Here is a 24,236-nt window from a genome sequence, read left to right as displayed (position 1 = left end):
GCGCAGGATGCGCAGCGCCGGCCGGCGGCTCCGCGCCTGAGCGCGCTCCCGACACGCCCGGGCAGGTACTTGGATGCTTTGCGGGATTTATTGCCCCCCCGCCGCGGTGCGTTTCGCTGTGCGCCCCCCGCGGGCGCCGTCGGGGCGGGCCGSGGCGGCTCCGCGCCCGCGGGTCCCGCTCCCGGCGCCGGCCGCCCGGGGGCTCCGCGCGGCTGGTTTTGTCCCGTAGGGTTTCGTGCAGAAAGGGCAGCTTGGGGATCCGTGCGGGAGCAGACATTTGTTCTGCTTCTCTCGTTGCCGCTGTGGGAACAACCTGTGTGACAGCAGCCCTGTGGCGCGTGTCGCTCGGGGAAGCCCTCGTCGCTGCTGCCCCTAACCGCCCTGCCCGCTGAGGCGAACCCCCCGAGCTGTTTTGGGGGGCTATTTATGTGAAGCTGCCTCTGCGCTCCTGGCCCTGGCGCCCCTGCCAGGCCGGCCGCGCCGGGGCCGCCCTCGGCCCGTCCGTGGGGAGCCCGGAGCCCAAAGCACGCCCGGCCCGGCGAGGCCTCCCGCCCGGCTCCTCGGCGGCTCCGGGAGCCCCTGTGGATCCCCCCGTCCGCAGCACCCCGTGGCCCGTGCCAAGGGCCGCGCGAGGGCCGCTGTCCTGGCTCCGAGCGGGAGCGCGGGACGCTCATCCCGGCGAGCGGATGGCAGCAGCGCCCGCTGCCTCTGGCGGATTTCTCAATCCCGAGGCGTTACTGGCGAATAATGGACTTTGCACCGCGGTTGGGGTTCCTCTTTGTTCCCGATGTGCTGCGAAGGCTGCTGCCTCTCTTGCTTTATTTAACCGTGTTGAGGCTCGTTACTCTCTCTGTACTTCCCCCCTTGCTTCTCCCCTTCCCCCTGTTCGTTGTGTGTCATCTGAAGGGAGGGTTTGGGATTGTTGGTTTTTGTCTAGTTATGTTTAATATTTATGGCCTTTTTGTTTGGGAGGTGACTTCTGTGGAATTCAGAGGAATCTTCTTTTAGGAATTATCAGCCTGGCGAAGTGAGATTCTTTCCTCTAGTTTGAGTTCAGGTGTTTTTTATCCCATCTCTGTGAAACAGCAACTTCTAAGCCTCGAGTCCCTCTGCCCTGCCTTGCGTTCCGCGCGCGCGCCGAGCGCGGTGGAGTCACCGTCGCTGCAGCTGCTCTCTGCCTCGGCGTCCAGCTGCTCCCTGCCTCTCACAGTGAGTCCTAGTGAGGATTTCCCTGTGACAGGCGCAGCATTTTTATATTAGGAAATTATTTGCTCTGATTTTCTGAAAACCAAAGCCTCTTTCAGATTTGGCAGGCTGTTTTTTTGTTTGTTTGTTCCATTTTCTCCAGTGTTTGTTGCTCGAGCTTAAGCCTTGGGTGCTAACAGGTTTGGGGTGCTGGTGATGGGGGCCAATTATTAACGTTTCTCTCGTCGTCCTCTGCTCTCCTGATTCATGGTCACTGTTCCCCCTCCATCTTGTGCTTTACGTGTGAGGTCGCTGATCCATAAAAGTCCGGGATTGTTTGTCCCAAGTTGTCAGCAGCTTGTAAAGAAGCGGTGCCGTTTGCAGCGCGCTGCCACTGCCCCCTTGTTCGATTTGGTGTTTCCCAGATCGGCAGCACTATTGATCCTGGCGTTCGGTTCCCGCGCGTCTCCCGAATGCGTGTCGGTAATGCCAACTTTCTTGAACACGTGCCCATAAGAGTACGCTGGCTTTGTTGTCATTTAGCATTCCAGTATTGACAAACTAGCCATTTAGGATGCTTCTTCAAGCCACTAAAAGGATATGATTCTTCTGCTGTCAGCTCCTTTTCTATCCTGTTAGCTGCTCACTGATTTATTTATTTTTTATAGCTTAGCGCCTTCCCAAGCATTCAAACCACTTTGCTGCATAAGCTGTTTCTTTTTCTCTGGAGGTGGAAGCCACCYGAAATGATAAGAGTTCCTCACCCTGTACCACCCACCCAGGTGCCATCTCATAACTCTGTGACTTGCACCACTTTAAATGATAATTCCTGTCCCATTCCCTTGTCTTTTAGTCGCGGAGCTGGAAAAACCTGGGGAAAGTTCCCCTGGTCTTCTCCATTGCATCCTTTGGAGTTTGGTGTTCTTGAAAACAGTGTCTCTACTACCAGTGGTTCCTTTCTAACAAGCTACAGAAATGAGGCCAAACTAGTGAAAAAACTGCTGTCTTTCCTTCTGGCAAGGTATTATTCTGCTATCTTATCCTTAGGATCTTTGGGAACATAGTAACTATAAATCTAGAGGGAGTTCAGTGCAAGAGGGACCAGAATGTAGAGTAGAACATTTACTATATTGTTAAAAATAAAAGCATGGTAGGATCATGCTCAAAGCACGGGAACTTGCTCACTAGGAGAAGAGTGGATGTGGCTAGAAGAGCATTTAGGAAAACTAGGTAGCTAAAGAACTTTCAGTGTGTTGCTACTTTGCTTTTACCCTCTTTRAATGATATCAAAGATAGCAAAGATTGCCAACATGCCCTTAAAGCTTCATTTTCAGGATTTATTAGTCACTTTTTACCTCATAGGTTATTCCTACCTTTTTTTTTTTTTTGGCAGGAGAGAGGTGGTTTTGAAGCGTTCTTAAGGTTGAAAACAGGCCTAGGGGAGCTCGGTACCTTCAAGCAGGATTTGTGGTGCCTTGGAGCCCTTCAGAGAAGTGTGTCTGGTTTCTGAGGTTTGTGCTGTGCAACTTGGCCTCCTCCGGCAGCGTTTTCCGGGACACTGCTCCGCTCCCTGTCCCACTGGGATCGGCAGGAGTTGCAGGGATGAATTCCAGGGATGGCCAGGCAGGCCCAAGCTCCCAGTTCCCTCGTGGATATGTACAAATACCTGAGGGGGGAATGCAAGGAGGAAGGGGCCAAGCTCTTCTCAGTGGTGGCCAGTGACAGGACAAGGGGCAATGGGTACAAGTGGAAATACAAGAAGGTCCATCCCCATGTGAGGGAGGAAGAACTTCTTTCCTGTGAGGGTGACAGAGCCCTGGCACAGGCTGCCCAGGGAGGCTGTGGAGGCTCCTTCTCTGGGGATCTTCCAAACCCGCCTGGATGCCGCCCTGTGCCCCGTGCTCTGGGTGTCCCTGCTGGAGCAGGGACTAGATGATCCCTAGAGGTCCCTTCCAACCTCAACCACTCTGTGGTTCTGTGGACACGGGGAAGGCCCTGCATGTCCATCGTGCTGCATCTTCAAAGCTCCTTGTGAACCACACGCCATGAGACAGGAAACGGCTGCCGACTTAAAGCAGCCCCTAGGAATTAGGCACGTGGTTTACATGTATTTTGAGGTTTGAGTCCTTGTTTGCAGGTTGAGAGAGCGATTCTTTTAATGCCGTCTCATCTTGGGAAGATGCTACGAACTTCACAGATACAAACGTACGTTTGTGTAGGCGCAGGCAGCGTCGGTAGCTGCATGCAGGCCTGGGTGCCACAAGCACCACAGTCACGATGGTAGCGGGGTCTTCTTCCCAAATAGATACCCCTAAAATTGGGGTGTCTTGGCCTCATCACAGTGCTGATGTTGACTGTGTTCGTCCCTGCTGTGTAATGGAAAGATAGTCCTCATATCTCAAGATACTATTGAATTTAAAACCCTGCTGCTGGGTCCCTCTGTGGGGATAAGGATCTGTGTTGCTAATCAAAACAAAATGAGGTCTAGAAATGTTATATATCATGAAAAGAATGAAGGAGAAACAACTGGGATGGGGTGAGGAAGAAACAATGGCTCATCCATAGGGCCTACTATGAAAATGTGTATTTAAACCTTATAGCTGGGTACCTCTCCAAAATACCAAATATTTCCAATTAACCAAATGCCTGGTTAATGCTGGGAGTATTTTCGAAGCAGGGAGGTGCTGCCTTTCCGTGCCCAGCTCAGGTGCCCTCAGCAGCCTCAGCTTTGGCCRTGGATGCTCTGCAGATCAAGGTTATATCAGAAGTTGTTCAGGGACTTGGCAGCRCTTGTGGAGGGAGCTGGATGAAGCAAGCAGGAAAATTTAGGAGTTTCTGCCTCTCCATGGGATTCTCAGCGTGTTGAAACACTTCTGTAGCTTGGATGGGAGTTCTGGAGCATTGAGCACTGCGCTTTATCCAGCCAGCTTTACAGGGCTCACTATTTATGCCTCTGTCCTGCAGACCTCTTGGTGAGGAGCGGGGTTGCAGCAGAGCTTCTCCATGCTTGGAGCTTCACACGAGGCCATGGGCAGCTGGTGCAGTCGGGGTCTGTCCAAGATACCTGTTGGATTGTAATTAAATGAACATATCCATTTAATTGCAATTTAAATTCGCATACCTTTACCCATGTATCTTGGGYGTGTTCTTCCAGCTTTGCTTCCTAGTACGCTTTGCTTAAATTATTCCTGTTGGTGAAATAATTTAAAAAATTCTTTACTCGCCAACAGAATCCTCCAGCAAATCTGAGACAGAAAGAGACTCTACTTTCTGTGCAGAGACTGACGCTTTGGGAGTTTTATCTTGCAGGGCACAAACATTCATTTTACATCGGAGTCTTGACAAGTGGCTTTTTTCCTTTAATTCTCTGGTTCTTGGATTTCTCCAGGGGAAAGAAAAGAAAAAAAAAGGCCTGCTTAATATTAGTTGTTTGTTTCTTTTAGAAGGAGGAGAGACGTGAGGGGAAAAAAGGAGTAATACAAAGTAAAATAAACCTGCTTTACACATACTGAAGAAAGATACGTATGCAGATCCTTAGAGTTATATGTTATATACATACGATGAGTGAGAAGTTTTCTGTTATTGAATAACAAAAAACTGGCTTCTAAGCTTTCTGCAGGCAGGTACGTGTGACATGAGCACATCCGGGGGGATATTTGAGGAAACCTGGTGAATATCCCGTCCCTGGATCYGCTGTGATTTGTTTTGGGGTACCCTTCCCCCCCCTCCACAGCAAATATTAAAAAGGAAAACCCAGGCTCTGCTCCTTGCTTATCCCAGTGATTTCCACAGGAGAATCCAGCGCTTCTAATGGGGATCCTGGGAGGCCGTGTTCTTGCAAACTGCAAAAGCCTTCAGGAGAGGAAGTTCTAAGATTTATATAATCCCCGCTGATATTTAATTYAACCCCACAACTCCTTGGGAAGCAAGGAGCCTATTTTGGTTACCCTTGTCCTGGAWTCGGGTCTAATATCTAACCTTTAAGTGAAGGGGGGGCCGATCTTCCTCCTTAATGATTCATGCTGCCTTTTCAGCACGCAGTGGTTTTAGTTGTGCACTGCCTTTCCCACTGGGGGTTGCAAACAAAAGAACAATAATTCCAGACTCCTCCTTCAGTTTCCAAGAGAACCTTAGCAGCTCGGGGATCGCTTTGAATTTTAAAAGCAATTTTTTTTYCCTTCCGAATTATGTATTGATTGCACACAAAATAGCCGTGCTGTAATATGCAGTTTAAAACAAATGCATGATAGTGCTCATATGCTTTTAATGCTGTTTTAATGCTGTGTTTTCTTTTTTTTTTCCTTCTTCCTAGCAGCACACACAAAGTAGAGCCCGTTCCCATAAACTGGTCTTGCAAAATCTCTGCAAACATTTATTAGTCTAGACACAAAATATTCTCACCCGGCCTCAGCTTGATGATGGCAGGGCAAAAAAAGACCTCCAGCTAATACTGTATTTCTCTGTAAAAAAAAAAAAAAAAAAAAAAAAGAATAAATGAAGGAGAAGAGGAAGGGTGTGGGAAAGGGGGTGAAGGAAAAACCCTCGCCCCGGGCTCCGGAGCAGCAATGTTTTGCAAGGTCTGCCTGCAACAACAGATGCCTCTTATTCCCGCAGGCTCGGGGCCTGCCTGCTCCCTCCTGCTGAACTTGGCCGCTCTCAGGAACAGGCTCGTTTTGCACCACACCCTCCTCTCACCCTGCGCTGCCTTCTTTGCTGCTCTCCATAATCCCATCTCCCTTCCCCTGCCCAAGCCCTTCGCCGCACGCGTTCATTCCAACGAGGGTAACTGATAGAAATCCACGTGGTTTAAAGCAGGGATTGAATCACGGCTTAAATCTGCAAGCAGGGAACCTCGATTTAAATCCTGTATATTAATCACAGTTCACGTTTGTGTTTGTGATAACTTTCTTAAGTGACACGCGTTTTCATTGCTCGATATCGTGGTTGGCAGAGTCTGATTTACTGAAAAGGTAAATTATATYTGTGTTTACCAGTCCTTTGTCTTAGCACATGCTTACTCAGACTCTTTAATTTTTACATTTTGTCATTTTCCTACCAAATGGTGAATTATGCAAATCTTATTTTTCAGTTAATGGCTAGTTCCTGTTACTCACAATTTGTGTCAGGCAGCTTTCGGCTTGAAATTAAATTYTAATTAAAAATTCCCCTAAACAGTGTAATATGGCTGTATTATTAATTAAGCTACTGTAAATACATAGAATACCTAAGAATTCATTTATTCAAGCATGGCTTTGTTTTAAAGCCTGCTGATACATGAGACAAAATATGATACTTATTAAACKGATGGTTTCTGTGATAGCATCCAGGTCCATTAAGATTTTTTAGGCCGGGAAAAGCTTCGGTCCAAACATGAAGGGATGTTTCTCATCGAGTGCCACCCATGCAGTCTTTTCACTAGGAATTATCCATTTAATTAAGGTTAAAGAAAGATGTGTATAAATCAAAATTATCCTTTTTTAATGTTTATTTTTTCTCATGACGCTTGTCCTGTTAATGAAAACTTAAGAGTTTACAGTGAGAGCAGCACTTCAGTTGTTCAAAACCACTCAGCAGTGCCCTTAAAAAAGGTAACTGTTTATAAATCAGATATACTCTTGTGAATGAATATGTGTAGTATTTATTTGAAAGGTTAATATAAATTAAAACTCACAAAATGTTTCTGATTTCAACTTTTTTTCCCCCTTTTAGAGGCTTTTAAGTTGCTTTTTAGATATAGTTTTTAAATACACAGCGTGTTTATTTCTAGAATTTCAGTGTCCATTCTCATTCACATCAGTAAGAACATGATTTTAACCCCAGGCTACCTATGCAACTTTAAGTTCCCTATGCATTTTAAAACAGAACAAACTGATTTTTTTTGGATTCAGTGTTTAAAGGGCCGCATAGCTCTTCATCCTAGCAGCAGTGTTTTAGTTAACTCGAGCACAGAGCCATCGCCTGGCGATTTCCAAACGTGGCCTCCCAGATTCAGCTTGTTATTCCACTTCCTACACAGGGAATGCTCCATATTCCTCTGTGCTTGGCCTTGTCGCCGGGCCCGTTGGCAGGAGGCAGCGTTTATCCATGCTGGGAATGTGGAATGGGGGAATCAGTCTGTGTCACATGCGGAATAACATGTTGTCTCCCTCAGAAAGCAGCGGGAGGACCCGCCAAGGAAAGGACAGGGCTCAGCAGGAGCTTGGAGTCAAGTCGTGGCCGCGAATAAAAGCGCTTTTGCTTTTGGCAAAGCTTAACCCGGTGCTCAGCGGTGTTTTAGTAGGTAGTTAGGCCCCRCAGAGCGTGTTCATGCAGGCAGCTTGCTCTGCAAGCTTCTCGTTGCCAGCTGAAACGGCCCCAGGTCCTAGAAACAAGTGGAACGGAGGGGACGGCTGAGGATCACCCAGGTCCTTGCCTCGAGCCCGCGTAACTTTGAGGGGATGGTTGCTCGGGGCTTTGTCAAGTTTTGAAACCTTCCAAGGATGGGAATTCCTTTAAATTCCCCTGCAGGTCTCCACAACATGTCCAGACAGATAGGGCTTGCTCCAAGCCAGCACTGAGGTGCTGTGATGCTCTCATCACTTTGTCCCCAGAAGGATGCTCATCCCAAGGAAACGTGGAGTGGGAGAACGCCTGCTTTGTTGCTTACACCATCCCATAACATTCACGTGCAGCATCCCAGGAATATGCCATTCYTGCTATAGTCCTCACAGTCATCTGGGCCTGCCCTGGGAATGCTCACTCACTGTAAGTGATCTCCTGCACATGGAGAGGGAAACTTAACCCTTGGACTTGTGTTATGTCCAGGTGTTGAACACTAAGATACCCTGGAGCCACATGAACCATCTTTCCTACTCTTCGTCAAAATATTCCCACGTATTTTAGGCTTCCCAGGCCTCCCTTTGGCTCTCAGGAGGACCTGGGATGGGGAGCAGGTGGCTTGAGGCTTACAGACCCTGTCTGGAGGAAGCCTCTGGGGGTGGTGGACGTGTCTTTAGTTGCTAGTGCATCCTTAGGCACTGATCTTCACCTGAGGAGTGTTCAACACATCCACACAGTGGAAACGGAGTGTTCTGCTCTTCAGGATCCTTTCCTTGGGATGCTTTATAGGTTGCTTAAATCTTGGCTCTCTCTCACGGGTGATTTTTGCGTGTGTGTGGGCATGTGGAGTGTGCAGCTGTGTGCATCAGTGTTGCCTGCTCAGTCTGTTGCAAGTCCTGTTTCTTGTACGCTTTTAGATGAGGATTTCCTGCACGTTGTTCCCCTTTAGAGCCTGGTTTTGTTCTGAATTTTGGGRGCGTTCAACTTTTTCAAAAGTGAAGCTGGCAGAAAGTGTGAAGGGGAGCAAGGAAGGGAAGAGAGAAGTGTCCTCAACGTTAAAAACACCGCCTTTCTTTTTCTGAACAGCTCCGTCCCTCACGGATTTGACATGGGGTGCTTGAAATTTGGCAGGGATCTAGCCCTAAGGCCTGAGAAATGCCTTTCCCTGGAATTTTTTAAGCAGGATTGTGGGCTACAAGGTATCACCTCTGTTTTGCATCCACGAAGAGCTCGCGGGCGCTTTGCCGCGCTCACCCCGGTGCTTCTCCTCCTGGCGAGCCCACGCGGCGGCTGCTTCAACCCCGCTGTGCTGGGTGAACCCTCCTGCGCCGGCGGCCTCGGCTGCTGCTCGGGAGTGAGTTTTGGTGGCCCCTCCGGAGGGCAGAGAGCTCCAAGGCCGCGGGGAGAGATCGTCCCGTCGCAGCGGCCACAGGAAACACGGAGCACGGCAGTGGGAGCGCGGCCTGGAGCTCGGGGGCCACGGGAGGGCCCGGCGCATCCAGCCCTTCCACGCCAGGGCCTGGGAAAACTGAGGTCTCCAGAAAGTTTTCAGCTATAAAAAAAGAAATGCAGATATGTTGGAAGGAACATTTTGTGAAATCGTGTCTGTGCCAGATTGTTTCATTTTAAAGAAGGAAATCCCAAGAGAACAAAACCTTTTGTTTTGATGTTTTGGCATTTCCACAAGATTTTATTTTTTGATAAACAATTTTTAAAAGAAAATGGCTTTTTTCTCTGTTCAGTTGCTTTTAAAGCCAGTATGAAATAAACATTTGGGAGTTGCATTAAATGTTTATTCAACCCCAAACATTCTTTTAAATGTTTTCAGATTAATAATTTATTTTTTAATATATGTAATAGTACAGAAAACAAAGCAAAGCAGAGCTGTAACTATGCAAAAAATGTACCTTAGTTGTGCTGCTGTGTACAGGGTATGATGAGCACTTGCATAAGGGATCCTAGGTCCGATAGTCACCTTCAGTAACTCCTCAGAGATACTTGATGTTGGCTCTCGCTCTGAACTGGACCCTCTGTGAATATCTGAAGCTCCAGAGCTGCCCGAGCTGCAGGGGGGCTGCACAGGGCAGAAAACTCGTGTGCAGGTGCCCGAGGAAGAGAGCGGGGCCGTGGATGTGCCCAGGTGATGGTCAGTGCGGGTTTGGTTGTGGACACGGCCGCTTTCATCGGTAGCATCTGCAGGACTGGGTGTGAAGTCCAGTTACGGTTGCAGGTGTCAAAAACAGTAGCACGAATCACCGTGCTCGTGTAGGGGAACCTTGTTTGTGTTCTTGCCATCACGTTATTTGGGTTTGAGTTCTATTTTCCCCTTTGCCTGCTTGCTGAAGGAAAGGGTCACGCAGCAAGCAAAGGAGAACGACCCTTTCCTTTATCCCTGGCTGCATTAGCTGCTGCTTGCTGGGGAGGGGAGAACAGGTAGGTAGAAGCTTGTGTGAGAAGCAGCTTTTTTATGTGTGTCTCCTGCTCCAACCCTTCAGCTTTTCCTTCTCTAAGCTGAGAGGCAACAGGTTTCTGCATTTAGAAAATGTTTATTTAAAGCTTTATCTAAACCCAACAGAGAGAGAACTTTGAGTGTTGAGTTTCACTCTGGAGAACAAACCTCTGTTAAAACAACAGTTAATGAATTGGGATTATTAACAGTTTCTGTTCCATTTGTGCAGAGCAGCTTCCTGAGCGAGGGCCTGCTCAGAGATGTGATTTAGGGGCCTGAAGCTCCAAAACCAGGTGCCTGCACTCAGAGTTTTGTCCTGCTGGGAATGCTCTGGTCTATGGGTTGTTTTGCTGGGAATGTAGCCCACAGGGAAACCTGAGGTAAAATCCCTGAAGGGAACTGCAATAACGAGTAATATTTGTCCAGTATGTAAACGAGTAATAGTTGGAGGCTAAAAGTGGAATTAACTTTTTTTTTTTTTTGAATATTGACAGAATTTGGAGAAAATACTGCCGTTGACACACTGCAACCACCTGAAGCATGGTCGTGACACGCCAATTGCACAATGTGACTTCAATATTTACACAAGGGATGCAACTCAGGGCAGAAGGGGAATAGGAAAGCGTGAATGATACTGAGTCATGATGCAGCCTTTACGTAGTTGGCCCTCGAGCGTTTAAAGGAGCAGCCAGAGCAGCCTCTGGCTGTTGGTGACGGTCTGTAAGGATTCCTGGGGGCCGGCACAGCCCCAAGGGCTGCAGCAAACCTGATACCTGCCCTTCCATGAGGGGGGCAYGAGCAGGAGGGGAGTGCCGAACACTTGGGCATTCACAGATCCATCAGCCAAACCTTTCTTCACAGAAAGAATTTACTAAAAAAACAGTCTGGTGCACCTAGACAATGAAAAGGTTCATTAAATTATCGTGGACTGACAAAAACAGATTTTGTTAAGGTAAAGGCTTGGGTTTTGTTTGTATTTGCCAGAATAATTTGCCTGCTAGAATCGGTTAACGGGGCTGCTGCGACCCTTGCTGAGCCACGATACCCGAGTCCCTGAGGGATTCCTGGTCCCCGCAGTGCAGGCAGGGATCTTAGGCAGGTAACACAGAAGGGCAGCTCATAATGGGTCCGATAAACTGCTCACCTTTGGGATTTTGGAATCCCCCAGTGAACGGAGGGAACGTGTCAAGGGAATAACCAAGGGAATGCAGAGGGAATAACCCCGAGCAGCAGCAAGGGGAAGGCTCTGGACGGGCTCTGTGGGGGACGGGCTCTATGGGGGCTGCAGCACGTTGCTTCCCTCAGATTTCAGCGACGGCTGCTGTAGCTCCTCAGAGCTCTGTGTTGACATAAACACAGGTTTCTGAAATTTCAACAGCCTCTCGGGGGGAGAAAAAACGCCTCAGTGTAGTGAGGAGAGTGTAAACGAATCTTTCTTTTTCTGAAACACGCTCGCAGCGAGGGAACGTGTTGCTCAGTTGGCAGACATCAGAGGGGCAGGATGATCTGCCTGTGCACAGCGAGCCAGACGTAGCCACGGCGAATAAAATAGAAATGCSCTGCGGAGATTTAACTTGTATATAAATATATATGTGTATGTGGAGCGCGGCGTGCTCGGCCGGCGGTGCCTTCCCCTCGCTCGCCTCAGCTTGGYGCCGCCGCGGGGCCGAGACGCGGCCTCTGCAGCGCGGCCGGGGCCTGCGGGGCCCTGCGGCAGCCTTGGAAAATGGGCATTGCTGGCATTGCTGGAATTGCGCGCGGGATGGCCGCAGGATTAGGTAATACCACCCAGCTCTGCCCGGGRGAGTTGCTCAACTCCCGCTCTTGGCAAGGGCGGCTCTTTTGTGAGAGCCATGTGGGCCCCGAGCGGCCCTGTGCCCGCGGCCCTGCCTCCTCCCGCACCCGGGATCCTCCCTTCCCGCCCGCTTCCCTGCTGCCGAGGTGAGYGGCAGGCCCCGCTCTTGGTGCGTTTGTGCCCACAGAAATGAGTATCTCGGAGGCTTGTGCTGGGTTTCACACCCTGCCAGCCCCAGCTTGCCAGGAAGGGGCCCCGTGCTCTGAATCCCCGTTGTTCCGGGTGAGCATGGCTGAGCCCGCGGCCTGCATGGGGCACAGAACTGGTGCGGATAAACGTGCAGGGCCAAAGCACCGAGGGGATTGTAAGGAAAAAGGTGAGGGGCAGCACATGCTTTTGAGAAGAGCTCGCAGGGCAGCTCTGTGGCAGCAGTGCTGGGTGGATGAACATTTAAAAAAAAAATGCGAAGCTCAGAATTATTCATTTCTTTCCCATCCGCAGCCTCTGCCATCCTCGTAATCAAAAATAATGAATCATATTGTCGTGCTGGAGAAAATACTGGAGAAAAGAGTATTTCTTGTGTCTGCCTTTCTTCCTTCTGCCTTTTCCTCTTAAACTGTGTCATAAGCTGAACCARCCTTGGGATTTTAACCTGTTTAGAGCACCTGAGACTGCCCACAGGGGTGGCTACCACGAGTTTCTCTCTCACTTGAGCACGCAGCCACTTGGAGAAGCAGATGGTTTCACTGCCTAAAAAGTGACTTATCTTAGGGGTTTCTGCTCTGAGAGACCAGTGTGTGTGGTTTTATTTCAAGACATATAATAAGAATTATTATTATTGTTAAATAAGAAATATTACAAATAAGAATTATTACAGGGCTTACAACCCTCTACGGTAGTTTCTGTGTATTTCCAACACTCTGACTGTGGTCCCCATGAGGTCACATTCACTCCAGTCTATGCTATTTAAGAATATATTTATTCTCTGAATTTATTTGGGTGTCAGTTTTATTTGGTACTTATTTTTCTAACAGAAAACACAGAATTTTGCTTGGCATCTGCTTGCTATTTCAGTCTTGATGCGTTTTTCTGGTACAGTTCACTCAGTCATGTCCCCGTTAATGCACAGAGCCATGAAAATCGATTTTAGTTAATTGCCATGTGCCAGCAATCAAATTTTATTGTTCTGGGCTGGYGATTGAAGGGTGAGTGGCATTTGGGCACAAGGAAGGGATCTTCTCCCTTCAAACCAGCATCTGTGTGTTTTGGGAYTGGGGCGAGAAGCCCCCCTGCACTTGCACCCCATACACTTGCACCCACCTAGTGCAGCAGATAAAACCCCCTTAACGTGCCTTTTCATGGCCTCTGGCATGGGAAACGTGGCAGGGGTGGCAGAGGGGGCAGCTCTGGGGAGGGCCCTGGGACTGGTGCCCAYGGGGCAGCTCAGACAAGGTTGTCCAAAGGCAAAGCGGAAAAACGGGGCAGAACAGGCGGCCTCGCTCAATGTYGCGCCAGGCTAAAGGCTGCCAAAAACAGGGAAACGAGACCAAGTTCTTCAGTTTCTACCATCCCACATTTTACACTTTTTACTGCATTATTGTGAATTTAAAACAAAATTCAGACTATTCCTACCTTAGCTTTGAGCATCTCTTCTTGGAATGGGTGCACTGCTTTCAGGAGACGAGCAGTGGCAGGTTGAACCCCTAAGGGCTGAATCACTTGTAGCCACARTCTGTAGAGTAGAGCAGAGCTTAGTTACTTAAATTGAACTAATTACGCTGTCTCTTCTTTGCTACAGGTGGTGGATGTGGACTTTAAAACCGTGTGTCTCAACATTTCATCCTCAACTATCTCTTTTTAATCTGATTGCACTACAAAAGAAAAGCTGCTAATGGGATAAATGTTGAGACGTTGCAAGAACTGACTTGAAGTACCCAAAGCCATTACTCTAACTCAAGAGGAGCTCCAAGCCAAGCCTGCGTCCGACTCGTCAGTCCCGTTTCCAGACAACAGGCATGGCAAGTAAACGCAAGTCAACCACCCCTTGCATGGTCCTGGCCAACGAGCAGGATCCGGACCTGGAAGCGGGGCCAGGTTTGGAGGGAGCAGCCCCTGCGCCGGCGCCGGCCGAGAAGGCCCCGGCCGAGAGCGCGGCCAGCGACGAGGACGTCCCCGAGAGYGGGGATCCGGACAATCAGAAGAGTTTGAAAGTGGAAGGAGGCTATGAATGTAAATACTGTACTTTCCAAACTCCGGATCTCAATATGTTTACTTTTCACGTGGATTCGGAACACCCCAACGTAGTATTAAATTCATCCTACGTTTGTGTGGAGTGCAATTTTCTTACCAAAAGATACGATGCGCTCTCAGAGCATAATCTCAAGTACCACCCTGGCGAGGAGAATTTTAAGTTGACCATGGTGAAACGGAACAACCAGACCATCTTTGAGCAAACAGTAAATGATCTCACCTTCGATGGGAGTTTTGTTAGAGAGGAGAACGCCGAACAGGCTGACCCTTCTGAGGTGCCCTCCTCGGGGATCTCCATCAGCAAAACGCCTATTATGAAAATGATGAAAACCAAGACGGAGGCGAAGCGCATCGCTGTTTTCCACGGCGTAGCCGATGACGTTCCCGGTGAAGAGAAGGGAGCTGAGGAGGAGCCGAACGGCGACGAAGCCGCGGAAAAGCCGGCGCCGGCGCTCGCCGAGTCGCAGGGGAGCCGCTCGGCCGCCGGCGGCGCCGCCGAGGTGGCTCGTGCCGTGGTGACCCCGGCCGCAGTGGTGCCGCCCGGCGTGGCCCAGGTCCTGACGGCCGTCACAGCGCCGCAGAATCCCGGCCTCATTCCCAAAGTCTTAATACCTGTAAACAGCATTCCAGCCTATAATACCGCTTTGGATAACAATCCTCTTTTGCTGAACACCTACAACAAATTCCCTTACCCAACCATGTCAGAAATCACTGTTCTTTCCACCCAAGCCAAGTACACAGAGGAGCAGATTAAGATCTGGTTTTCTGCCCAGCGCCTGAAGCACGGCGTGAGCTGGACGCCCGAGGAGGTGGAGGAAGCCAGGAGGAAGCAGTTCAACGGCACCGTGCACACCGTGCCCCAGACCATTACCGTGATCCCCGCGCACATTTCGGCCAGCAACGGGCTGCCCTCCATCCTGCAGACGTGCCAGATAGTTGGTCAGCCGGGACTTGTTCTCACCCAGGTGGCGGGCGCCAACGCGCTGCCCGTAACGGCCCCCATCGCCCTCACCGTGGCGGGAGTCCCGAGTCAGACGCAGCTGCAGAAGAGCCAGGCTCACGCCGCTCAGCCCAGCGCGGACACCAAGCAAGTGGCCGCCGTGCCGGCCCCCCAGCCTATCAAAAACGAAGCCCCGCTGCTGAACCCCGACTCCTTCAGCAGCCGAGCCAAAAAAACCAAGGAGCAGCTGGCGGAGTTGAAGGTCAGCTACCTGCAAAACCACTTCCCTCAGGATTCAGAAATCGTTCGGCTTATGAAAATCACAGGCCTGACGAAAGGCGAGATCAAGAAGTGGTTCAGCGATACGCGCTACAACCAGAGAAACTCCAAGAATAACCACGGGCTTCACCTCRGCAGCGATTCCTGTGCCCCCATTGTGATCGACTCCAGCGATGAAATGACCGAGTCCCCGACGGGGGTCACGGCGCAGGGCAAGGCTTCCTGGAGCGCCTTCCCCGACGTCACCCCACAGAAATTCAAGGAGAAGACGGCCGAACAGCTGCAGGTCCTCCAGGCAAGTTTTCTTAGTAACCCTGTGCTAACAGACGAGGAAATGAATAGGTTAAGAGCCCAAACCAAACTGACCAGGAGAGAGATTGATGCTTGGTTTACAGAAAGAAGGAAATCTGAGGTCCCGAAGGAAGAGGGAGCTGACTTGAATGATAGCAATGCCAGCAGCTCAAAAGAGGAGGCTGGGGAAACATCTGCAGGAGATGGAGCAGGGCCCAAATCAGGGGGTTCCTCCGCTAGCAAAGTCGTCAAAAAATCACCGGAGCAGCTGCACCTGCTGAAAAGTTCCTTTGTCCGCACTCAGTGGCCGTCTCCCCAGGAATACAACAAGCTGGCAGAAGAAACGGGGCTCCCGAGGTCGGAAATCGTGAGCTGGTTTGGAGACACTCGCTATGCCTGGAAGAACGGCGGGTTGAAGTGGTATTACTACTACCAGAGCGCCAACGCAAACAGCCTGAACGGGCAAGGCCTCGTGAGGAAGAGAGGGAGAGGAAGGCCCAAAGGGAGGGGGAGAGGAAGGCCTCGGGGAAGGCCTCGGGGAAGCAAGAGGTTAAACAGCTGGGACAGAGGAGTGTCTGTCATAAAGTTCAAAACTGGAGCCGCAATCCTGAAGGACTATTACATGAAGCACAAATTCCTCAACGAGCAGGACCTTGATGAACTTGTAGCCAAATCTCACATGGGATACGAGCAGGTCAGAGAGTGGTTTGCAGAGAGACAGAGAAGATTAGAGCTTGGAATAGAGCTCTTTGAGGAGAACGAGGAGGAGGATGAAACGCTGGAAGAACAGGAGGAGGAGGAAGAGACGGATGACAGCGACACGTGGGAACCTCCCCGGCACGTTAAGCGCAAACTCTCAAAATCGGATTGATGTGCAATTTGGGGGCCAAACACCCATGGATTGGGGTTGACGTTRTGATGAAAAGCCAAACAGTTGGTGGTGACCTTCTGTTTTAGCAGGCACTCGCTTAGTATCTTCCTTGAGCCTAAGAGAGCATGGCCAAGGCGCAGCCCAGGCCGGCCACCGGGAGGGCCTTCCTTGCTCCCAGAGATGGACGTGCTCAGGCCAAGCCTAGGACACGGAGGTGCAAATCAGCTCCAGAAGTTCCTCTTCTGCGTTCCTGATGGGAAGGTTCATCACTCACATGACTGCTTCTCAGTATTTAATTGCCTTATGTTGTTTAATTCCAAAAAAACAAAAAACAGAGACACGTTTTTCCGCTGTTGTTGGAGGACATTGCCCGCTCACCAAGGAGGGAAATACAAAAACCTAAGATGTCTTTTTGCAAACGTCACTTCGCCTGAAAGGTTTCAAGGCYTGGGGTTTTTTCTTGAGGAAAGAATTGAAAAGAAAAGAGAAGGGGAGAAAAGTGTGACAAAGGAATCAATGAACCTAGGGGTGAGGATTGCTTGGTTTGAGAAAATGAGGCCAYGTTGGTACCTCTCGTGTATCTTCAAAGTGTTTGGGGTTTACAGAACTTGTGCTGAAATGTTTCCTGTTGGCAATTCTGAGCTAACTGCATGAGTTGAAAAGCAGAAGATACTTTTCGTTAAACCTAATCAGTGTGTCCTACATCAGCTCAGTTTAAATACCTGACAGGTTTGATGTAGTTGATAGCAAGATTTCTTTGTAGCTTGTGCATCCATTCCTTTGTTGGAAAATGTGAGGAAAAGCGTATTTTTAGCCAAAAAATGTAAGTCCCTGAAATCTTACGCTGCATTTTGATGGTAAATATGGGAGTGGGGAGGAATTGCCTGAGAGCTGTTCAGAGATGTTTAGGGTTTTGTAAGAAGACGCAGATGGAGGGACCAAAAGTGTCTTTGGATGCTGGTAAGAACAGTCTTCAAGCAAGTTAGGCAATACCCTGATGTTTAGTTCTCAAAGAAAACTAAGTGGTAGGGGTTTGGATGCTTAGGAATGATAAACCCTAATATTTAATCATTCTTATTCAGTAGTAGCCCAGTTAAATAATCTGTGTGCAAGTATTACCAAAATTTATMGGAATGGATTCACCTCCCCACTGTGCTGGTTGTTCATAGGGCTGTTGAGTGAACTCTTATTTTTAGAGACGAAGCTTCATCTCTCTGAACTGAACTCCACAAATAGCTTAATCCAATAGAGAATAGTGTCCTAAAATAAGTGTCCTAAAATAAATAAATAAATAACACGTGGTGGTCCCAGGACTATAAAACAGTAGTAGGGCTTGAAAAGCCAGCTTAAAAACAGAGAGGGAGATTCCCAAAAGGAATGATGAGCAGTGGTCATCCAAGGAAGAGCAGGGTGAGTTGGCYACTGCCTGCCTTTCTTAGGGGTGGGTAACATTGGATTTAGGTGTCCAAAGAGGGAGCTGAGTCGGTGCTGCTGCTGCCAGTGTTGTCTGCTTTTGTATTGGCAGTGGTAGACAGTGCTCTAGCAGTTGGCCCCTGCACAGATCAGCATCTTCTTTGTCTGCTTGTGCTTCTGCTGAGCACTGAGAGAGCAGCRTGGAGAAAATGGGTCCTCCTGTTTCCATATTTCCAAGAACCTCATCTGGAATTGCTCTTTATTCCTCGCTGTGATAAGCACCTGTCAGAAGCTCAAGATGGCCCTTTCTGTCGTGGCTATTTCTGAAGCATCTCTGCTTCAGAAAGATGCTGCCTTAGAGCACCTTTTCCCTGCTGTTTGTGGGTGAAACCCAGGTCAGAGCAAGAAGGGGAAGGAATGGCTGACAAAAGGCCAGGGGAGAAGCACGACTGTTCGGCCGGTGTTTCAGGGAAGCCCCATGAGCCTGGGGGCAAGTGGTAGAGGAGAGAAAATCTGCCCCTTCGGGCATCAGCTGCTAAAAGCAGCGAGGGAATATCCCCGTCTGGGGAGTAAATGTGGGGCTGGGGCTGTTGCAGGTGCTGCCAAGGAAAAAGTTACCTTAGCTTCAAGCTGCACTGGGGATACAGGGTCAAAATTCAGCATTGCTGAGTGGGGGAGCACAAAAGAGGGAAAGCCACACTATTGTAACATTTTAAAAATRTTAAAGCAAATCTCTAATCCTCTTGGAAATATGCCTGTAGCAAGCAAAGCCTGGAGTCACCTTAATTCTTAGGGAGAGCAAGATTTAATTTTCCCCTCCCTTTTTGTTAGCGGAGACTGTATTTGGCTGAGCGTTGAATCTAACCCTTAAAAAAGAGGGGAAAAAGCAAAGATCTGAGTTAATTAAACTGGGAAAGTTTCCATTTTGGCACTGTTCTGTGAAATAACACTCAGCTGCAATGGGAGGTCTTAGCGCGTCTGGCCTGGAAAACACAGGAAGAGGAAACCCATTGTTTATCAGTGACCACAGCTGGGGGGAAGTCTCCTTCCATTAAAGTGATCCGATGGCTGCTCGTAGACAGGGTCMCATTTTAGCTGCTGAGAATATTCTAGTTCTGTGCATCCCAGTGGCTATAGCAGCATTTGCAGGGACCTCATCCTTTTGCAGAATTCCCGTGAATTTTTGTGTGGTGGGACAGTTGCTGAGGGATGCAGATACCTGCATTTCCTCCGGGCTGGAAGCAACTTGTAGGCCTGTAGGTAGTGCCAAGGATAAGAAAGAATATGAACAGCTTCACCCCTACAGAGGCTATATGCTGTTATATGCATTCATTATTGCTCATAACCCGTCTCTCGTGGCTGTCTGCAAAAGCAGAGTCCTTTCATCACTAGTTTATTGCACGTTCACAACGTTGACGTGTTTGCACTGGGGGAGCAGACTCCTTCCCAGAAGCTGCCCCCACTAGAACTGCCAGGAAAAGCACAGAAGGAGCTACAGGCSTTTTGGGGGTGGGCAGGATGGTCTGTCCTTCCTGAGGTGTTTTGGTCATGGGCAGGATGGTCCCTCCTTCCCGTGGTGTTTTGGTGGTAGGTAGGATGGTCTCTCCTTCCTGAGGTGTTCTGGTAGTGGGCAGGATGGTCTCTTCCCCATAGTGTTTTGGTGGTAGGTGGGATGGTCTCTCCTCCCCATGATGTTTTGGTGGCGGGCAGGATGGTGTCTCTTCCCTGTGGTGTTTCAGTGGTGGGCAGGATGGTCTCTTTCCCCATAGTATTTTGGTGATGGGCAGGATGGTCTCCTCCCTGAGGCATTTGGTGGTGGACAACATGGTCCCTCTTCCCTGTGGTGTTTTGGTGACGGGTGGGATGGTCTCTCCTCCCCACGGTGTTTCAGTGGTGGGCAGGATGGTCTCCTCCCCGTGGGTACCGCATGGTGTTGGGTGAGAGCCCCACGGCCGCCACTGGGCGCAGGGCCAGCCCTAGATGAGCCGAGTGCCTCACGTAGGTGCCCGCTGGAGCACGGGGCCCGCCTGGGCAGCCGAGGGGATGCAGCCCGTGCTGGGTGCCCTTTGGCAGTCTGCAGGACACCTGTGTTGTCCCTCATCCAGGGACAGGGCCGTGCTATGTGTTCTGCCTTTGCTTTCCTTAACTGGAGCCCGCTCTGAGCTGGGCTCTGACTATCTAGTGGGGAAGCCCTTGGGACTGTCTCGGGTCCCCCCTCTGGGCTGCTGGGGGCTCTGGCTCCGGGCGGACAGCCCAGGTTCAGCCGTGGACATGGGCTGCCCCAGATATGGGCTGCCCCATGGGCTGCCCCACGGCTGTCCTGCCAAGGGCGCCTGATCCGGCTGGGCCGGGTGCTGCTGGCCCTGCAATCCAGCCGGTGTGAGAATAAAGACAATCCCGCGCCCGAAGCGGAGCGGGAGGAGGAGAAGGCAGTGGGGTCAGAGYGAGGCGAGGCCCCGCTCGCGCTGTGTTGGGGCAAGCTTGGCGTTAGCTTCAGAGGGCAAGGAAAGAGCACGAGTCCTTCCATGTAGTGCTGTCCTCTCAGTATCAACCTCCCAGTGAGCCCCAGCACTGCAGTTAGTCATAGAGAGTCAGAGCTGTCCCTGCTGGGAGGTTTGGATGAACCGACATGGGTTTGTAGGAAGTGGAGAGGAAGGATGCTCTGGATGCTCTGGATCCTCTGGCTTTTGCCTGCCCTGTCCAATTCGCTTGCCTAAAAGCCAGCAAAGCAAGTCGTGCTCCTGCTGCTCTGACAGAGTGAGTAACTGAAGTTCTGTGGTCACTCAGTTTTAGCACCTAGAAAGCTCTGCTTTGTTTTGAGGCAAAGAGAGGTTTGAGGTACCTCGTACCTCATGATTGGAATTGAGTGGATTTTCTCTAATGCACTACAGTAAATCAGGCCATTCAATTTTTGAACTTTGTCCAGGACCGCTTTTAAATGTGTTCTTTCACAACACTACCCTTCCTAGCTGTAACTTAGATTGTTGGGAAGGAAGCTCAATGCACACACATTGCATTAAATACGTTTCTCAGTGCGTGATTTACTGACCTGGGGCAAAAGCCTTTTTCTTGCTACTCACCCAGGGACTCCGAGGCAGGCCAGAGCACTTCCCTTTCCTCCCCGGATCAGAGAAAGGATTTTCTGGAGCTGGTACAAGGTGATTCACAGCCGAGTACAGCCCTGCAGGCCAGGAAGCCCAGAGACGCCGGCATCCACGTCCTCCGGGTGCCTCCGGAACGGGAGCGCGGCCGAGTCTGGCAGGAGTCACCGCGTGCCGAGTAACCGGGCGGCAGTCGAAGGAAGTCCAAGTTGCACTTAGCGAGTTCCCGTTGGCCTCGGGGGGCAGCGCTGCCTTCTGTGAACGGGACAGGATCCGTTGGCGCCGCCCATCTCGGTCCCGCGTCTGTCTGCACTCGTATCTCCTGAGGAGAAAAGATTAAACATGAGGTTTCTGTAGTATTGAATATCCGTGGCCTAGCCTGGATGCACAGTGTGTGAGAAAATATAGCTATTTTTTTCGATTTCCTGTTTCTTGCGGAATCATTTGCTTACCTTATACTTTATATACTATTGGAAGGAGTTTAATGGTGATCAGAGATAATTAAAACCATTGCAAGTTGTTTGGAATGACTGTGATGATTGCATTGATTAGAAATGGGAAAGACTAGGAGAGGGCTCAGTCTCCCATGGAGACCAGTGCTGGGCCACTCCAAGGCTTTAATATCCCAGGATAAGCAGGTTTAGTGAGTGTCATGACACAAACATCCTGGGTCAAGTTGACTGGGTTTTGTTTATGTATTAAAACACTGTAGGGGAAGATTTGACAATGAAATAAGTTGCAAAAGAAGGCAAAAAAATCCCCTTAACAGCTTTATAGACGCCCAATAGCTCAAATTTCTGTATCATTTTCTCCCTCTTAAAAAAGGGAGACTTTGGAAGCACAGATTTACAGCCAATATTCTCAAATTAATGGTCTGAGCTTTTGAGCTTTTTCTTTATTTTTTTCCTTCTGCTCTGAAGAGCATCTGCACTTTCCCAGTGGATGCTCCCTGCAAACGCTGTGACGCGAGGCCCCCGCGCGCGGGGACGAGGAGCTGGTGACCGCAGCGCTCGGCGCCTTGGGGACTGCGAGGCCGTGGGTGCCAGAGCCTGGCACARGCTGCCCAGGGAGGCTGTGGAGGCTCCTTCTCTGGGGATCTTCCAAACCCGCCTGGATGCCGCCCTGTGCCCCGTGCTCTGGGTGTCCCTGCTGGAGCCTCTAGATGATCCCTAGAGGTCCCTTCCAACCTCAGCCATCCCGTGATTGTGTGATTCCCTGTGATCTGAGCAAGTAGCACTTGAGTGGTAACTTTAAGTGGATAAAGTAACTAATCCATGTTTATAATACAAGGCTGAAATAGGACTTGGGGTTTCTAAAGCATTACAGAAGTAAGATTTCTATATAAGCATCGGACTTTGCATAACTTAGAATGTGTTAAGATACGTGATATTTGCRCCCAATTGACCAAACTATTTCCTTATGCTTATTCAATACTAGATACCTATCATGAAAGTTCCCCTAAAGAGTCTGCTAGAGCGAGAGAAGAGCTCAAGTTGCCACGACTCCGTCTGTGATACGAAAAGAGGAACCACAAGAGCTTCATTTTGGTTTTGAAACGTTCCTCCCCCTTCAGTTCCAGCTTACGAAAGTGTTCTCGGTTTTGCTCGGTTGATTTTCTGCATGTGCACTTATAGTTTGTATGGAAATGCACTAAAATGAGTTACCCTACCTGGGAAGGCTTTATATTGTATAGAAAATGTGGCACTAGGTACTGCTCTTCACGTGCACAGGAGAGTTAACAGGTGTCAGTCTCGTTTACAGAAATGATGGAGCTTTGCAATTCCTATAATATATTGCAATATATTTAAATGTCCTGTTTGACATGTGAAATGAAATTAAGTTAATGCGTTGTAATGTATTTGAAGTACGAGGAAGACGATTCACTAACGACCAGCAAGGTTTCGAGGAGGTGTCCAGTATGTAGCAATCTGTGTGATCTGTCTGGTGTATCCGATGTTAAAGGGAGCGACAAAACTGTTACCGTTCAGATGAAGAGTTTCTCTCGACTGATGCAATAGCTTTCGGTGTCTTTCCTTCGTAGCTGCCCGGAGGGGCGAAGGGGAAGCGATCCTTGAAAAGAGATAAACTGGTTAACTGTGAATGGGCCGAATCTCTCGTGAAGCCAAGAACATTTTTGGACACACACACACAGGACTTGAATACTCAAAAGGATTGGAGCTTAGTGTTGTGCCAAAGTTAAACTACTGCAGTCGGCAGAAGTTCTGCACTGTAAATACAAGACTGATTAAAAGACAGCTTGTAAAAAAAAAAAAGAAAAAGACAAAAAAAAAGGACAAATTTTAATACAGTACGTTTTTATTCTGATACATGATGGAAACATTCTGTTTTAGACCTTTTTTGAAGAGGCTTCAGTGACCACTAGATTTTGTCCTCCTATATTTTGTTTGGCCTATTACTATATGTTCTAGTAAGATGGGCTTTATTGCCTGTGTTCTTTGATATGTGATTAAGCTTATAGCTTTGAGTGACCAAACATTTTACAGAGTAAAAGTTCTTAGAAACAGTATAACGTAACTGATATTTCTGTGTCTTATTTATCAGGCTCTGCACAAACCTGGAAGGTTGTGCTGGACTTGGACAACTCATATATGGGAACGCAGCATATTCCTTAACAGTACAGCCCTAAGCCTTCGTGGCAGTAAGGATCTTGTCTTTGGATTTATTTTTATTATTATTATTATTTTTGAGGCAAAGAAATGAATGCTGCTGTAAAATATTTGTAATATTGCCATTATTGCTTTCTGTAGCAATTACTGCTTTTGCTTCAACAGATRAATCGGAGAGAGAAAACAAACAAACAAACCCGCCCCGAAAGATGCTGGTGGAAGGAAGCATCCTGGGGGACCTTCTGAAAATAAACTTTGTACCAAAAATTTGAAAACAGGAATAATGGAATAAATTCCTCCTTACTGCGTGTGTGTGTGTCTTTAAAAGGCCATGTGGAAATCAGGAGGCAGCTGCCCCTGTGGGAAGGGGAGACCCTTTTCCCGGGTCTTTCCCCCCCTTTTTCCCAGTCTTTTTCCCAGATTGGTGCCCACGGGTGCCCGGGGGTGTCGCACGTGGGGCCTGGCTGGACGTGGCTGCCGCCCGGCCTCGTTGCTGGCCGTGCCCTGCGCCGTGTCCACCGGCGCCCGCCCGTTTTGGGCGGCCCCATCGCTGCTCCTCAGCCTCGCAGGCAAGGCCCAGGGGCAGTAATGGAGCCCCAAGGCCTCGGGGCCGCTTCTGAATGCGCCGCTTCTGCAGCGAGGAGCAGGCCAGGACGGGCGGCCTGCGCCGAGCCCCATGGCCTGCGTGGAGCCCCATGGCCTGGGCTGAGCCCCACG

The 24,236-nt window shown here is 49.5% G+C and overlaps 1 protein-coding gene across 3 annotated transcripts; it reads left to right on the top strand.

The window, feature by feature from the left end:
• Positions 1 to 3: 3 nt before the first annotated feature.
• ZHX1 (zinc fingers and homeoboxes 1) lies at positions 4 to 23,671 on the top strand. 3 transcript variants are annotated; one of them, XR_003249403.1, is made up of 3 exons: positions 4 to 65; positions 13,546 to 16,906; positions 22,330 to 23,671. XR_003249403.1 is itself a non-coding variant. In XM_026039487.1 (2 exons), exon 2 carries the CDS (start codon positions 13,763 to 13,765, stop codon positions 16,376 to 16,378), a length of 2,616 nt encoding a protein of 871 aa, XP_025895272.1. In that variant the 5' UTR covers positions 4 to 65; positions 13,546 to 13,762; the 3' UTR covers positions 16,379 to 18,004. The 3 variants fall into 3 exon arrangements, 1 of the variants encoding a protein (XP_025895272.1); XR_003249404.1 differs by having other exon boundaries at positions 13,546 to 17,201; XM_026039487.1 differs by lacking the exon at positions 22,330 to 23,671 and having other exon boundaries at positions 13,546 to 18,004.
• The last annotated feature ends 565 nt before the right edge of the window (positions 23,672 to 24,236 follow it).

This window comes from Nothoprocta perdicaria, unplaced genomic scaffold (genome assembly GCF_003342845.1).
Source record: "Nothoprocta perdicaria isolate Ctin4 unplaced genomic scaffold, notPer1 scaffold_230, whole genome shotgun sequence".
In the NCBI taxonomy this organism is placed as follows: domain Eukaryota; kingdom Metazoa; phylum Chordata; class Aves; order Tinamiformes; family Tinamidae; genus Nothoprocta; species Nothoprocta perdicaria.
This window is presented reverse-complemented; position numbering and strand designations above follow the sequence as displayed.